We start from the raw sequence: 14,232 nt of genomic DNA, 5'->3' as shown, positions 1-14,232 counted from the left end.
TGAGCATCATGCTGTATTGAAGAAGACTTGAAACTAGAGATTGAGACGATAAACTCACGTTCACAATGTTTACTGAGGTAATAAATCAAATGAGAAGTAGAGTCATTTTCTCATAGACTTCTTACAATCAGACTTCTTTTTGCAACCGGAGGAGTTGCAACCCCCCCCCTCAGGCAAACTATTATTGGCAAAATGAATGAGGAACAGCGTGGTGGTTTCTTAAAAGCTTGCTGTAACAGACTTAAGAAGTAGGTCTTGTAGGTGTGTGACCGGGAATCCGTATCACTACGGATACGATTCTGAGCTAAATGCTCCATTAAACTGTACTAGTAATCACACGCTGACAGCAAACTGGGACTGATGTCATTAGTGACCTTACATCCTGGTGCTAAGAGACCCAGCTCTATTCAAACAGGGTTAGCGGTCAGCGTGTCCCACTGGCTCGAATGGTGGGCAGTAAAAAGGCTGAGCACGGGCATCAAACCGGTTGTTATAGGCGTGGGAACTCCTGCGCTCCTTGTGCTAATAGAGAATTTACCACATCCGCTGCTGAGGAAGACGAAGAGAGTGGGTGAAAAGTGAGGCGGAGGAAGAGTTTGTTTCTTCAGAGGCTGGATGTCTTCCTCCTCTGAGTCCTGCAGCTTTATCCCGCTAACAGCCATGTCTAATACCCGCAGCCCGGCTGTTTTTGTCTGCTGCTCCAAGGTATCAGCCACAGGTCAGAAGGTAACACTCTGTTTACACGATCATTTCCTAAAGCACTCGTGGTGACCCGCTGGTGCGAAAGTTGACTTTTTTTCTTGGCCTTTGTGGAGGACGGAGGGGCGGTGGGGGGCGAACGGACGGACGAAGAATTGCGACATTAGCTACAGCTACTGGGCGTGAAAGGAGCTTGAGGGTGGGGGGTCCCAGAGCTTGGGGGGCCAAACCCCACCCCCCACTCCCCTTCCTTCGCTGACCCTCACCCCCGGCGGGGGCCCCCATTAGCCTCGTCATCGCAGTTCATTCAGGCAAACTGTAACAGTGTCGGTGACATTCTCCCACAAAGACGCACTCCTTTACACAGTCTATAAACATGCTTCTCTGGGCCAATTCATCGCTCAGTGACACCCCTGAAAGAGGCTCTTCACAAGCGCCGTTCCCACTGAGGTTTGGGCTGGGGCCTTCGCCGAGCCTTCCTTCGGGGGCCGCACAAAAGACAGGGGTCAGACGCTAATTTATAACACGGCCCCCGACTCTGCTCCCAGGCTCCTTAAACCACCAGCACAAAGCAACCGTGGCACATTCTCCGTTTCCAGATTGGACTTTTCCGTAAACACACAAATGCATGTCGTTACAAAAGCGAACAAACAAAAAAATAACACACCTGTGCCCAAGACTCTAAAAATGCTCTTGCACCAGAGATCGGTCTCACAGATAACACTCATGTATACGCTTATTGACTGCTTGTAAATCTTTCTCCCCTCACACCAGCCTCAATCCCTCAGCGACTCCTAGCCAGATTACACGCCGTGATTGACAGCCAAACTGAGCCATAATAGACAGTCTGAATGAGATTATGAGGGTGCAACGGGGGGGCTATGTCATGATCATATTGACAAGATGACTTACCATAAGTTGGCCGTTCGGATTCCACTTTGCACACAATGGCCATGGGGCCGAGTGCGGTCGACCATTGTAGGCAAATGTTGAGAATTTGGGAGACTGTTAACGTTGTGACGAATGTGCTGGGTGATGTCTCGCTGAATGGCCCAGGGGTGGGCCGTGACGGGACCTTTGACACGGCAGGACAGCCTTCCCCTCGTCCCCCTGTGGGCACCCAGGCTCCTCGGCGACACCCACCCAGCCAAGAACACCGTGCAGGGAAGATTGGGCGGCGAGGAGAGGGGGGTACAAGGATGTCGCCGTGGTCACGCAGAGGTTAACGAATAAGTCAGCTCGAGTCGACGGTGACGCAAACTCGAGATGGGGAAGACACCGAGTAGAGCCGACTTATGGGGAAACCTTCTGTAACGGTCACCGCGAGATGAGACCACCTGCGCTCCGAACTGGATTACCAGCCGGGCAAAGCCAACGACTGCTCCGGACACCCTCGGGCCCCAAAAGCCCCAGGTTCACTGTGGGTCAATCGGCTTTTGGGGAACTTGATTACTTGCAAATTTGTTTGCGGAATGTGCACCACTAAGATGCAACATCAACAGGGTTCTGCACTGTGCCAAAATCTAGCCATACACTAACATCTGGATTGTTCCAGTGTGTATCATGCCAGCCTGGGGCTCTTTCCTCAACGCAGCACACCGACATATCAAAAGGAATAGTGTCTCATTGAACTAGCATGAACAGACATGCAGAGAACCTAGTAGGGTTAGGTAGTGTTTCTGTGAAAACTGTACTGACACTGTCATACAGTACTTGGGAACATGGACGCGATAGGGGCCAACACCAAACAAACAAGAAACAATTGTTCGTGTCTGTACTGGCTGATAAAATGCTTGTAAAGACAATAATGGACAACCGAAAATCTGTCCACATACTCTTGGGAGACAATCTGCCTGATTGCTTTAGTTGTGTACCGTGGTGCTGTATTACTGTAGACTTCATTTGAAAAGAGAAATTCTGGCATTGCAGAAACACTAATATATACAAATCGAGGCTAATAAGTAATGTACACGCAATATTAGATATTCAGGTAATTTTACTTGCACAGGGGTTTCAGGTCACTTTTGGTTTCTATGCATGGTCGTAAAATGTGGCAAAGTGGTACCCGACAAATCTCTGAATGGCTCATGTTGATCTATTAAAAGAGTGACTGCTGGAGCACGGTGTGTGTGTGTGTGTGAGAGAGAAATAAACAGGTCCACTCTGAGCAGAGAAACACTGGGGAAGATTAACCTCTGCTCCTGCAGGCCTCCCAGGGTGAGAAGGCAGTTCAGAGTCACACACACACACACACACACACACACACACACACACACACACACACACACACACACACACACACACACACACACACACACACACACACACACACACACACACACACACACACACACACACACACACAAAAAACAGTAACCTTGTTAAACAATGCAATTTGAATTCAGCCGCTGTATGCTAAAGTAAAACATTTGAAATGGACACATACGACATGGGCGCACACACACACACAAACCACTCCCTTTAATAAATTCATTCGGGCTTTCTGGAGGATCTCCCTGTGATTATCCAGTCCTCCCTCTTGCAGCTCAACATGTCTATAGGCTGGAAACTAGCCGGCCTTTCTCTGCTCTTTCAGCCTGTTGTTCTGGGAAAAGCCTAAAGGGAAACATTTAGATTGGAGGGCTCTTTGAGACGCTCTGACAGTTGACTGATGACCGTCCATAAAATGACAAAGCGTCGCTGTGTGGTGGCCAGTGCGGCCCACTGCCTCCCCATGGGAAACTAATTGCTTTGAATTGTTAACGGCAACATTATTTTTCTGCCAATCATTGCTTTTCAATGCCCCGAAAATGAGCATGAAACAAGTTCCTTTCAGCGGACAAAACAGTTAAATGTCCCCAATGTTGATCAAATTAACTTCAGCACTGTGACAATGGACTATATTTGTGTGAAAATAATGGCGCGCCACAAAGGACGCCTTTATGCCAGGATTTCACAGTTGTAATGTAAAACTGTTCTCCCCTGAACCGGACCAGCCGCTCTGAATAGGAGGGTGGAAAAAAGAAACAAACTCCAACACCACAAAAGGCTTTTTTCGTTTTTTTAAAGGAAGAGAAGAAAAACAACCTGTTGATTTTATCTCATGGTATCGTCTTCCATCCTCTAGAGAGGCATCACTTTCACAACTTCAGCTCCTCAAAAAGCAGATTCTTTTCCCTTTATAAACATTATTCCTTAAATGTATTGACATCCAACTGAATTATTCTTCAAAACATAAAACAAAAACGTATTTTCTTCCACATTGTGTGCAGACAAAAACGATTAACCCTTGTCATAATTATAAAACAATGATTCTGCACATCAAGGCGTAGCTGAGTCAACAAGAGAAATAATGGCCGACGCAGCCCCGGGCTCATGTGAGCGTTTTTCAAAGGACAGGAAAACAAGCAGGGGATGCGTTTCAAGCCGAGCTTTGCTCTCGCTCTCATGGAAGTGGGGCCCACACATCAGCGCGGGCCACAGAGCAGTGCTTTTTTGATGTGACTCAATGGTGAGGGGCCTGGCCGGCTAAACGCTGTTCCTTCTCGGCATTGTTCCCCCGAGGCCTTGAAGCACTTTGGAGATAAACACCGTTTAGCAGTTAAAAGGGCCACAGAGGGGAAAAGGCTTATCAGATGTCTTCTCAATGGGCCGTAAGCTGCATTATTAGGCCTGGGCCTCAGATAAGGTGGAGGCTCAGGTTTGATAGCCTGCCTCCTGCAGCAGCAGCAGCAGAGCCGTGTCCCCGGCACTGCCGTGCGAGCAGGCTCCTGCGGCGGCTGGAACTCAGCTGGCGGTGTGTTCGGCAGCCCCCTCCTCGCCTCTTCTCTCCTCTCCCATCCCGCGATGAGAGATTAGAGCTCAGAGAGGAGGGAGAGAGCAGCGGAGAGAAGAGGGAAGGAGGCAAGGGAGGGGGGATAGGCTTTAGATATTCCCCCCTGTCCCCTTTTCCTGCTCGGCTTTCTGAGGGTAGGAGTCAGAGTTAGGACAATGGCCAAAAAGATGGTTCCCAACCAGCCGCTGAATGGGAACACTGTTGGTGGTAGCGCTTCATTCAAAGCCCGGGCCCGGGCACATTGTCCTCCCAGATCGGCGGAGGAGAATGGAGTTTGCTGGTGGCTGCCAAAAGGTTAGCAGCCTCTGTGAAAGGACCGGCCCATTATTCACTGCCCTTTACAGAGCCCGAGCACCCTTTGTGCTCCTCCTCCCTTCCCTCTGCGCCGCCAGCTTTTTCTCACTCCGGTGCCCCGGATCTGCGCCCGATGGTCCACCCCCCCCAATCCCCCCACAAAGTGAGCGACTGAGGCGCGATGCCACCACTATCCCACCCCTGGAATACCAGGGTGAGCCGGGATATATATGACGACCCCCCCCTCCCCTCCACCACCACCATGCCTTGCACCACTTACCCCTCATCCCCACCCCTGTCAAAAAAAGAACCTTTAAATGATATGGCCCAGAAGTAACAACAAGGTTACCATTCACGACACAAGGGGATTTAGAAAGAGGGAGCGTGGAAACTGCCAGTCAGCCAACACAATTTCTATTCAATCCGCCTCAGCCACCCAGCTCAACCGCGGAGACTCGCCTATTTAGGTGTATTTACAAGGGAAGGGGAAATAAATCAACTGAAAAGGCATGATGAAAGCGCAGGAAATACAAGGAAAATCACTTAAATGTAAGCAACAACAGAGGTCCTTTTCAAACTTCATTATGCCAGTAAATCCAGGTAAGTTACAGCGTAATAAAACAGCAAAAGCTGCCATATTCTTTAAACGCCCCAGCTTCCCTGTCCATTAAAAGCGGACCATTCTTGCATCAAATCAAGAATGGAGCACAGGTAAAATATGACCCTCGTAGAGAATACTTTAAAAAAGTGCCTCGTAATTCACGGGCGTCAAGAGGGCCCGGCGGTAATGTATGCCACCCATATATATATGCATGTAGTTATTCAAAGTGGAGGCGTCGGGGAGCCGTGTCGCGCATTCTGATGCCGTTTGAATGGGAGGTCACCTGCTGCTGGGCTTTTATTCTGTGTTAGCGTGGCAAGGTGGGGAGCAGGGGTCGCACCGCGCACTCTCTCATTCTGCTCCGCCCGCAAATGGATGTCCCATAAATCACATTAGCGTGGCCTAAGCATGGAGGGCCCGGCCTGTTTGTACAGAGGCTGGCTCTACTCGGTGCAGGGTGAAGACATCTTGACCATTACTATCGCGACTCCGAGAGCCAGCACAATTAAAATGCTGAATGTATTATAAGGGATGATCCTCTTGGGAGCACGAATGTGATGATGATGATACGTTTTATATAGAATTGGAAATGTTGGCCTGATGGCGGTGCAACAAGAGCAGTGGACCAAAATCTTTAGGGTTCATCTTCTGTGTATTTCCAGCAGATCTTATTGAATATATAATTATTGCTTCGCGGTTGTATGCCTCCGTCAACCCGTAAAGTAATTGTATAACCGTAACATAATGTATATATAATGAAATATTTGTGTTATTATTATAATCCTATTATTTGTGTGAAATGATCATAATTTGCATATGAATTATTGAGTTATGGACAAAAACATGTTGGGACCTATGACCACCAAATTATTATCAGTTCAACCTTGAGTGTAAGTGGAATTTTGTGCTAAATTTGAAGAAAGAAAGAAAGGGTGCCTCCTCTGGGGAGCATGAATGTGCTCAGTAAATGTCATGGCGATGAAATCAGGATTCATCCTTTGGGGACCGATATTATTCGGGACATTTTGACCTGAAGGTGGAGCTAGGCAAAAAGGTACGGTAAGGGTCACCAAAGATGATCCCTTTAGATATCATGGCCAGTATTTTCTGTCGGTTCGATGCGTGTCCCAATTAAAAAATACTTACATCCGTTTGCCTGCCGGCAGTGTGGGACAAAAACTCAAGATAAATGTAGGATTAAAAAAGAAAAAAAAAAAGGAGTTAGAGAGAGGGACAGAAAAAGAGGAGATAAAAGAGAGTTCACAGACCGTGTAGTGAGTTACCCGCCCCCCCCCTACTTTTACAGACGGATGTAATCCCACTGGTCTAGGACTGAATCCCACTGAAATCTTCTCCGCTTACCTCTCCTGCTCGCTCTCACTCTAAGCCTCCATTACAATATCAATACAGGTTTTTGCCATGCCAGACAGGACTGGGGATTGTGGATAGTATCTACTACAATTTTCTGCATTTCTCATTCTCACACACTGTCTTTTTTTTTCACAGACACAGGGCCGTCTTTGTTCTTATCTGAATGAAAAGAGATGTTCGGCATGTACAGTACCTGTCTAGAGCGTAGCCCAGCGCCTTCTGCCTGGTCCCACAGTAGACGGAGGGGCTTTTCTCCCAGGCCACCAAGTTGGAAGCATCGTGGAAAAGGTGGATGTTGACCAGATCAAAGGCACTGGGATGAAAAGAGCACAGTCAGAGACCTTCTTCAACCAGAACACCGTAAATGCACCACTGACAAAACAGAGGCTAACGTACAATTACAAATCAATCGCTGGTAAATAAATGATTCTTTAATGAATTCATCAACTGCATCACGACTTTTAACACGGTAATCAACTTAAGCATTGATAAAAGCTCACTGTGTGTATTTCTATTGAGGGGTTGGGAATCAAACTCCAGATCCTCAGAGAGAGAGAGAGGTTTGTGAATCGAGGTTTTAGATTAAATGATAGACGTAACGAGGAAGTAATTTTATCATTACCAACTTGGTACACATTATCTGATTTCTCATCATGGTAAGAAAAAACAAAAAAAAGCAGCCGTCGTTGTATGGGGGATAGGGTAAAAGCTATCAAAGCCAGGCCTAGGGCTGCACGATTATGGCCAAAAATGTTATCAGTATTGAAATCACAATTATTTATCCCAATTTCTCCTTTATGGTTTTAGACCGTCCGGTCTGTTCGGTCACGGACGACAGCTCGATGTACGGTGACGAACACCTCCCTGCTGATCCTATCAACCTGGGCGTGTTTTGTTAGCGTGGCGTTCGTCGAGGGCCTGCTTGGAGAAATAGGTCTTATCTCGAGGGGTTTATACTCTGCGGGCGACATCCTGAACAAATGAGTACATGCGTGTCTTTAGCGTTCTCCGTCTATCCCCTTCTCAGACCCCCCCATTCTTCACCAGCCTCTCTCTCTCTCTCTCTGCCGCTCTTGTCAAACGTCATGCCCCTATTAAATGCCTACCGTTTCAGCTCTTTAGTTCTCATGTCATCCTTCTATTAGATTACAACCGCCCCCACCCCCAATCCCCCCCTTTGCTCTGCTCACACTGGAAGCCAGCAGGGTTTTTTTTTCATGCCGCACAGGTTCAATTGCATGTAATGTTTTTGGTCATCTGTCATATGCAACTGCTTGACTAACACGATTACGTCTAATCAAATCCCCGCCGTCTTCCGCGGTGCGCTGTCCAGAGAGGGTTCAGCTGTGTACTGTAAGTCTCTCTCTGCCTCTCCATGACCATGACCGCCAGCGCACCTCGCGCAGCCCGCCGGGGGCTCGACCGACACGGTCGGCTACGTCTCCAATCACAACGGTGCGGCTGCAATGATTCAGGGAGGAACAGAGATGAGGTGGGATGTGTCGCTGCAGGGGAGGGGGGGGGGGGGGGGGGGGGGGGACTCACCAGTCAGCCAGGGCCCATCGAGTTCTGATGAATCCCTTTCTGGACCACTTGCACTGCGGAGCGGAGAGACTCAATTTAGCAAGACAATAGGAGGGATTCAGTCAGCGCGAGGCAAATGAAACGCTAGCATGTCAAATGATTCACAGTCATCGATGTCTATCATCTGGGAGCACGAGTTCACATTTTTTAACACTGTCATGAACCATCAAGTTGACTTTCCGTCCAAGAAAATTCCCTCTTGTATTGAATTACGAGGGTCTTAATGAAATTAAACTTTTGGTTGCAGATGGATAGATCGGGATAAATATGACTGATTAAAGGGACAGTGTGTAGGTTTTGGTGACATCTAGTGGTGTAGTTGCTACCCCTCCCTTTACAAAGACTACGGTAACGTGAGGCACAGAGAGAACTACGGTGGCATTTAGTTCACGTAAAGACGCTAAAGGCTCTCTTTAGAGCCAGTGTTTGGTTTGTCCATTCTGGGCTACCGTAGAAATGTGGAGGTCCAACATGGTGGACTCCGTGAAGAGGACCTGCTCAGTATGTAGAAGCTAAAGGAAACACAACGATCCGTAGCTTCATGTGATTATAATGAAAACATAGTTGTGAATATTATACTTTGTTTCGTCTTACAGGTCCCCCAGAATGCTACACACTGTACCTTTAATATTCTATTGACAAATAACTAATTAGCAGTAAGTTACCAAGTAGGTCACTTTTTTGGCACTTTGGCACTTATTGTAATTAGGTCCATTTGATGGTGCTTCATACATTTCAGAAAGGATTATTGTACTTTGTACTCAATTAGATTCTCAGTATCTGACAGTTACAAGTTACTTTAAACATTAAATGATACATTGTTACAGATTGAACTCGCCAACGGTCTCTAAAACAGTAAGAAAAAAGCTAGACAGTGACCAGCCACAACATTAAAATACTTCTTAATAAATCAATAGTATTGAGCCAATAATGTACAGTTTATTATCATGATAAAGACACTCAGAAATAGGCCATCGTGAATACTTTTAAACACTAAGTATATGTTGCTCAGTAAAATGTTGAATGCATTTTGGTTTTAGTACTTTTACCAAAGTAAAGGAGGTGCCTTCTTCCACCACCGTAGGTTAGTCAGTTGACTGGACTCTTCACTGATCGGGAACTCTTAATAGTCGAGTCATTTTTCAGTCAAAAACGGCAAACAACCCAAATTCCAGATTCTCAGTTGTGAGGATTTGTTGCTTTGTTTTAAGCGTTAAGTTATAATCAAATATCTTCATGTTTAAAACAGTTGGTTTAACAAAACTAGCAATTTGAGAATATTAACATTTTATACTATAACTTGAGAACATAAATGATCACATACATTGATAATAAAAATACTTAGATATTCAAGATACTTTACTGTAGTAAAAGTAGAAATACCACAATCTAAAAATACTCATTTTAGTAAAAGTACAGAAGTATTATCGGCGAAACATACTTATTATATTATTATTATTATTATTATATATTATCATGTATAATTAATAAAAGTAAACAGCAAAAACACTTCCAAAGAGTGTTAAATAATTAATAATACATTATATTATTGAATACTAATGTAAAAAAACGATCGTCAATGTGCAGCCAACGTTAGATACACTGACTAGTTTAATAACAAGTAATAGTAACATCTTAAAAAAAAGAATCTGAAAAATAATAACTAAAGCGTTTAAATGCATGTAGTGCAGTAAAAAGTACATTTCTCTCTGAAATGTTTTGAGAAGAGAGTATAAAGTAGCATAAAATGGAATAGAAATACGCTTAAGTATAAGTACGCCAATACTGTACTTATATTCAGTAGTTGAGTAAATATACTTTGATACTTTCCTCCATTGATTACATGTAAAAAAAAAAAGGAAATCTGTTTATTGGTTTAAATCCAGCTGACATAAACTTTGTTGACACATCAGAAGGTAGTTCTTCAACGCAGAAGCTGCAGCCTGTATGGGCCGAAAGTCACGCAGAATAAACAGACATCCAGCATGCAGCTGTTTGATCGCAACCCGCCAGCCTCGAGTTAATTATCCAATCACAAGTCCAGAGTCCTCTCTCAAACAGCACATGGTTCACCGTGAAGCCGGTTATTAAACGGGAGACAAATTGATGCTGCGAGTGTTCCCATTCTGAAGAAGATAAATAAGTCTCTCTCCCTCAGCCCGTCCATCTCGCTCCGATACTCCTAATGGGGAGTTAACTGCAGTGATGAATAAACTAATTATGGGCCAGGTCACATAATTACAAATTGACTAATTTTATTTTAAAAAGAAAAAAAAGAAGAAGAAACTCTGAAGCAAATTAAAAGGGCTAAGAGGTATTTGATTGCACCTCACATCCTTCAATCTGCATTAGTGCAAGATTAACTGTATCAAATTGAATTACATTAGCATACTTGAATTAATCCATACGGCCTCGGCAGGATGTATGGGCCCAATTATAACTCGCTGTCCCAACATTGTGACTTTGAAAAGGAGCAAATGGAATTAGGCGCGTGTGTGTCGCACTGACTCATTCATAACAGATGAAAAAAAATAGTTTTAAACAAACTAAATCAGAATACATTAGACAGATTCTTCTTTTTTTTAAAACACTGTACTGGATGCGTTTGTTGATGTAAAGTTGAGGAAATAAAGTCTTAAGAGTGGGGAGGACGAGGAGGGACGAGATTTAAGAGTTGGTGTTGGGTGTTGGGGGGGGGGGGGGGGGCTTGCTCAGTGCCCATACAAGCTCTGACTGCAGCCAGAGACGTTTAATCTCGATTTAATTTAAAGAGCCATTAACTACAATCGCGGCATTAAAATCCATCACTTTCCCTGACACCCGGCCCCAGATTGCCCCATTTCCTCCACGTATGACTGATTGACCCCCTGCTTCATCGCTTGCTTATAAACACACACACACACACACACACACACACACGTGCGGTAAAAAACACGCGGACCGGCCATCCGAGTCGAGCGAAACAAGCATCTACATATCGGTAAGTGAGGAGGAACCGTCTCGTTCACCCGATCTAAGTGCTTTTATTTTGTAATGGGAGTGCGGTTAAGATGATTATCTCACGCAATCAATCAAAGTGTAGAAGAAAAGAAGTGTCTCTATCTCTCTCTCTTTCTATTGGCTGACACGATGACATCATGATTTGGTCGCCGCAGCTGATGTTGGGTAGCGGGGATGATGACACAGATGCTGTCCGACCCATTTAATCTCCTGCGGAGACATCATCATCACCTCCCCCCTCCTTCCCCGACACACACACACGCAACCACATCTTCTTAAAAACAGATGACTTTAGCCAATACGCAGTTTTTCGCCATTCTCTGTCACAGTCATGACACGTAATCATATCACATGTCGGGGGTTGGCGGCTGTGAGGAGTCGGTGGCACAGAGAGGGGGACGAGATGGTCGGTGAGGGGGGGGGGGGGGGGGGGGTCAAAGGGCAACGGTAAAAGGTCGCGAGGCTTCGGGGGCCGACATTGGCCGACCTCCCGCAGGTCAGCGGTGGCGTCCACGCCCGTGGCAGTGATGAACGGCAGCGACACGGCGGGTCACATCCAGGGGGGTGTGTCACGCACACACACACGGGATGAGAAAGAGACAGACAGACAGGAAATAAGACCAAAAATATAGACGAGATGGGGCGATGGAGGGAAGAAGGACCATCGGATTCACTGGGAACCACTAAATAAACCCCCCCAATTGTGACCAATGGAAGATTACGCTCCGATAAAATGTCAGACGTCACACACACGCGCGCGCACACACACACACACACACACACACACACACACACACACACACACACACACACACACACACACACACACACAGTCCCAGTACAAAACACCCTCCTGCCCAGCGTGTCACGTTCGATTCTTTGACCTTTCTTATATTTCAGCTCAAAGTCCGACCCCCATAAATAACATTATGACGGGGTGATGTTTGGAGGGGGGGGGCGTCTGATAGAAGAGTGCAGGGCAGCGGAGTGTGTGTGGGGGGGTTACACAAAAGCCCCGTGACAGAAATGCACTGTGAGTAATAAGTAATACACACAAACGCTGATTGATTTGAGCCCCAGCAGACAGTCACATTTATCTTTATTCCATCAACCAGGGGGGGAGGGGGGGAGAATAAAGAGAGGGCCTCACATAGGGTTTATATGACAGGACAGCACGCGAACATATGTGTGTGTGTGCGTGTGTTGGGATAAAGATGCACCACCATGTACAGAGAGCAGCCGCCTTCGTTTCTGTCCCCGCTCACCACGACGCAGGAATGTCGAGTGCTTCGAGAAGACGAAAGAAAGAGAGAAAAAAATGGTGGATTTAAAATTGGACGTTTCAGTCGTAAAAATCAATATGATTTCTCTGATCCATCAGTGTACGGAAAAATAAATAAATGAGCGTGGAAAGCCTTCGCTTAAGCTTTTCATTTCCACATCGTACCCCCCCCCCCCCCCCCCCCGCGGATCCCGCCATCTGTGTCACAGGTGTCTTACGTGGCGATAAATGCGACGGGCGTTTTTACAAGCGATGCCAGCTTGAGTGACTTCATCTCCTTGACGCCACCAGGGCGTCGCGTTCGCGGATTGTGTGTTTAAATCAAAACCCGTGGTGGTGGTGGTGGTGGTGGTGGGGGGGTTTTCAAGTAATCGCAGCCCCGTATCGGAGCTTAGGGCGCTAAAAGGGTACGACGAGTCAATGCTTTTATGGACGCGCTTCGTGGTGCCAAACAACAAACACAAACTCATATGGATGTTGATCTACAGCCTGTTCCCTTCACTCTTTCTTTTCTTTTTTTTTTCTTCCTACCGGCTGCATAAAACAATCAATAGCAAGGGCGCATTAAGGTCTGGGTCGTATACTTTATTTATATAAGGCAATGACAAATCCTTATGATGCAATGGCTTTTGGAGGCATGTATTACCGAAGCCAAACAAATAAATATATTAACGCCCCCAACCGGGGCGGGGGGATTGACGGAACAACGGGGAAACGACAGGCCGCCGAATCCATCACGCCGACCTTTCAGGAGAAATGCGCCGACGATTTTGTCCACTTCCTTCTTATTCAGCATTTCAATTAACGTCCCTGCGTCTCTCTCTCTCCTTCACTTACAGCCGTAACTCAAGGCCAAATTATGGAGGTGGCTGATGTTTTGCATGCGGAGAGGTTGTCGCTTAAATCAGAAGCAAACCGCCGTGGGAGCAGAAGAGGGCCCCGAGCAGGAAGTGTGGATGTAAGGGGGATTTGGCCCAATATTTTTGTTTTATGACGTTGGGTTTGAGAGGCGTTTGAAAGCTGGAATAGAAAGCCATCATGGCGGGCGGTCCGGGTTCAATGAGAATGGACATTTCTAAAGCGTTAAGTAATGTTATTTCCACACTGGTTTGACATTAAGTTTCACCCTTGGTACTGCAGCTATTAATAGACGCTAACAATTAATAGATGGGATGACTGACAGAAAATTCATCTACATCTAGTTCAAAGTTTTTTTTTGCAAACAAACAAGAAAAAAAAAAAAAATAGAATTAAAATCGAATCGTCTTTTCTTCCTGTCAAACAAAATATGACGTGTGCTTAGGTTAGGAAGTACCAGCCAATTTAAACCGATAACATCATGACATCCATCCATCCATCAAACATTCTGAAACGTTTAGCTACAGCATGAGTTTTCCTAAACCCGCCCACTTTTTAGCAGTCCAATCAAAGACCGGCCTGACTGTCCGTTTCACTGTGACTTTAAGAATCCCGCTTCTGTGTACTTTTACATCAGTGTAAATTGACAAAATTTGCAATTTGAAGGCATCACATCGGGTCCTGGGACATCGTCATCGATCGATCATA

General features: G+C 45.9%; 1 protein-coding gene across 5 annotated transcripts in view; it reads right to left on the bottom strand.

The window, feature by feature from the left end:
* Positions 1-14,232, bottom strand: part of inpp5a (inositol polyphosphate-5-phosphatase A) — a 134,358-nt gene that overhangs the window by 42,512 nt on the left and 77,614 nt on the right. For all 5 annotated transcript variants that reach the window (XM_076076600.1, XM_076076601.1, XM_076076596.1 and 2 more), the window contains 2 exons: positions 8,346-8,398; positions 6,994-7,113 (listed from right to left, as the gene is read on the bottom strand). In XM_076076600.1, coding sequence (XP_075932715.1) covers positions 6,994-7,113; positions 8,346-8,398 — 173 coding nt within the window. The remainder of the gene's footprint in view (positions 1-6,993; positions 7,114-8,345; positions 8,399-14,232) is intronic.

The sequence above is a fragment of the Anarhichas minor genome, unplaced genomic scaffold (genome assembly GCF_050575085.1).
Source record: "Anarhichas minor isolate MPS153535 unplaced genomic scaffold, ASM5057508v1 ptg000058l, whole genome shotgun sequence".
NCBI classification, from domain to species: Eukaryota; Metazoa; Chordata; class Actinopteri; order Perciformes; family Anarhichadidae; genus Anarhichas; species Anarhichas minor.
The sequence above is the reverse complement of the archived record's forward strand: the minus strand, read 5'-3'. Positions and strand labels throughout refer to the sequence as shown.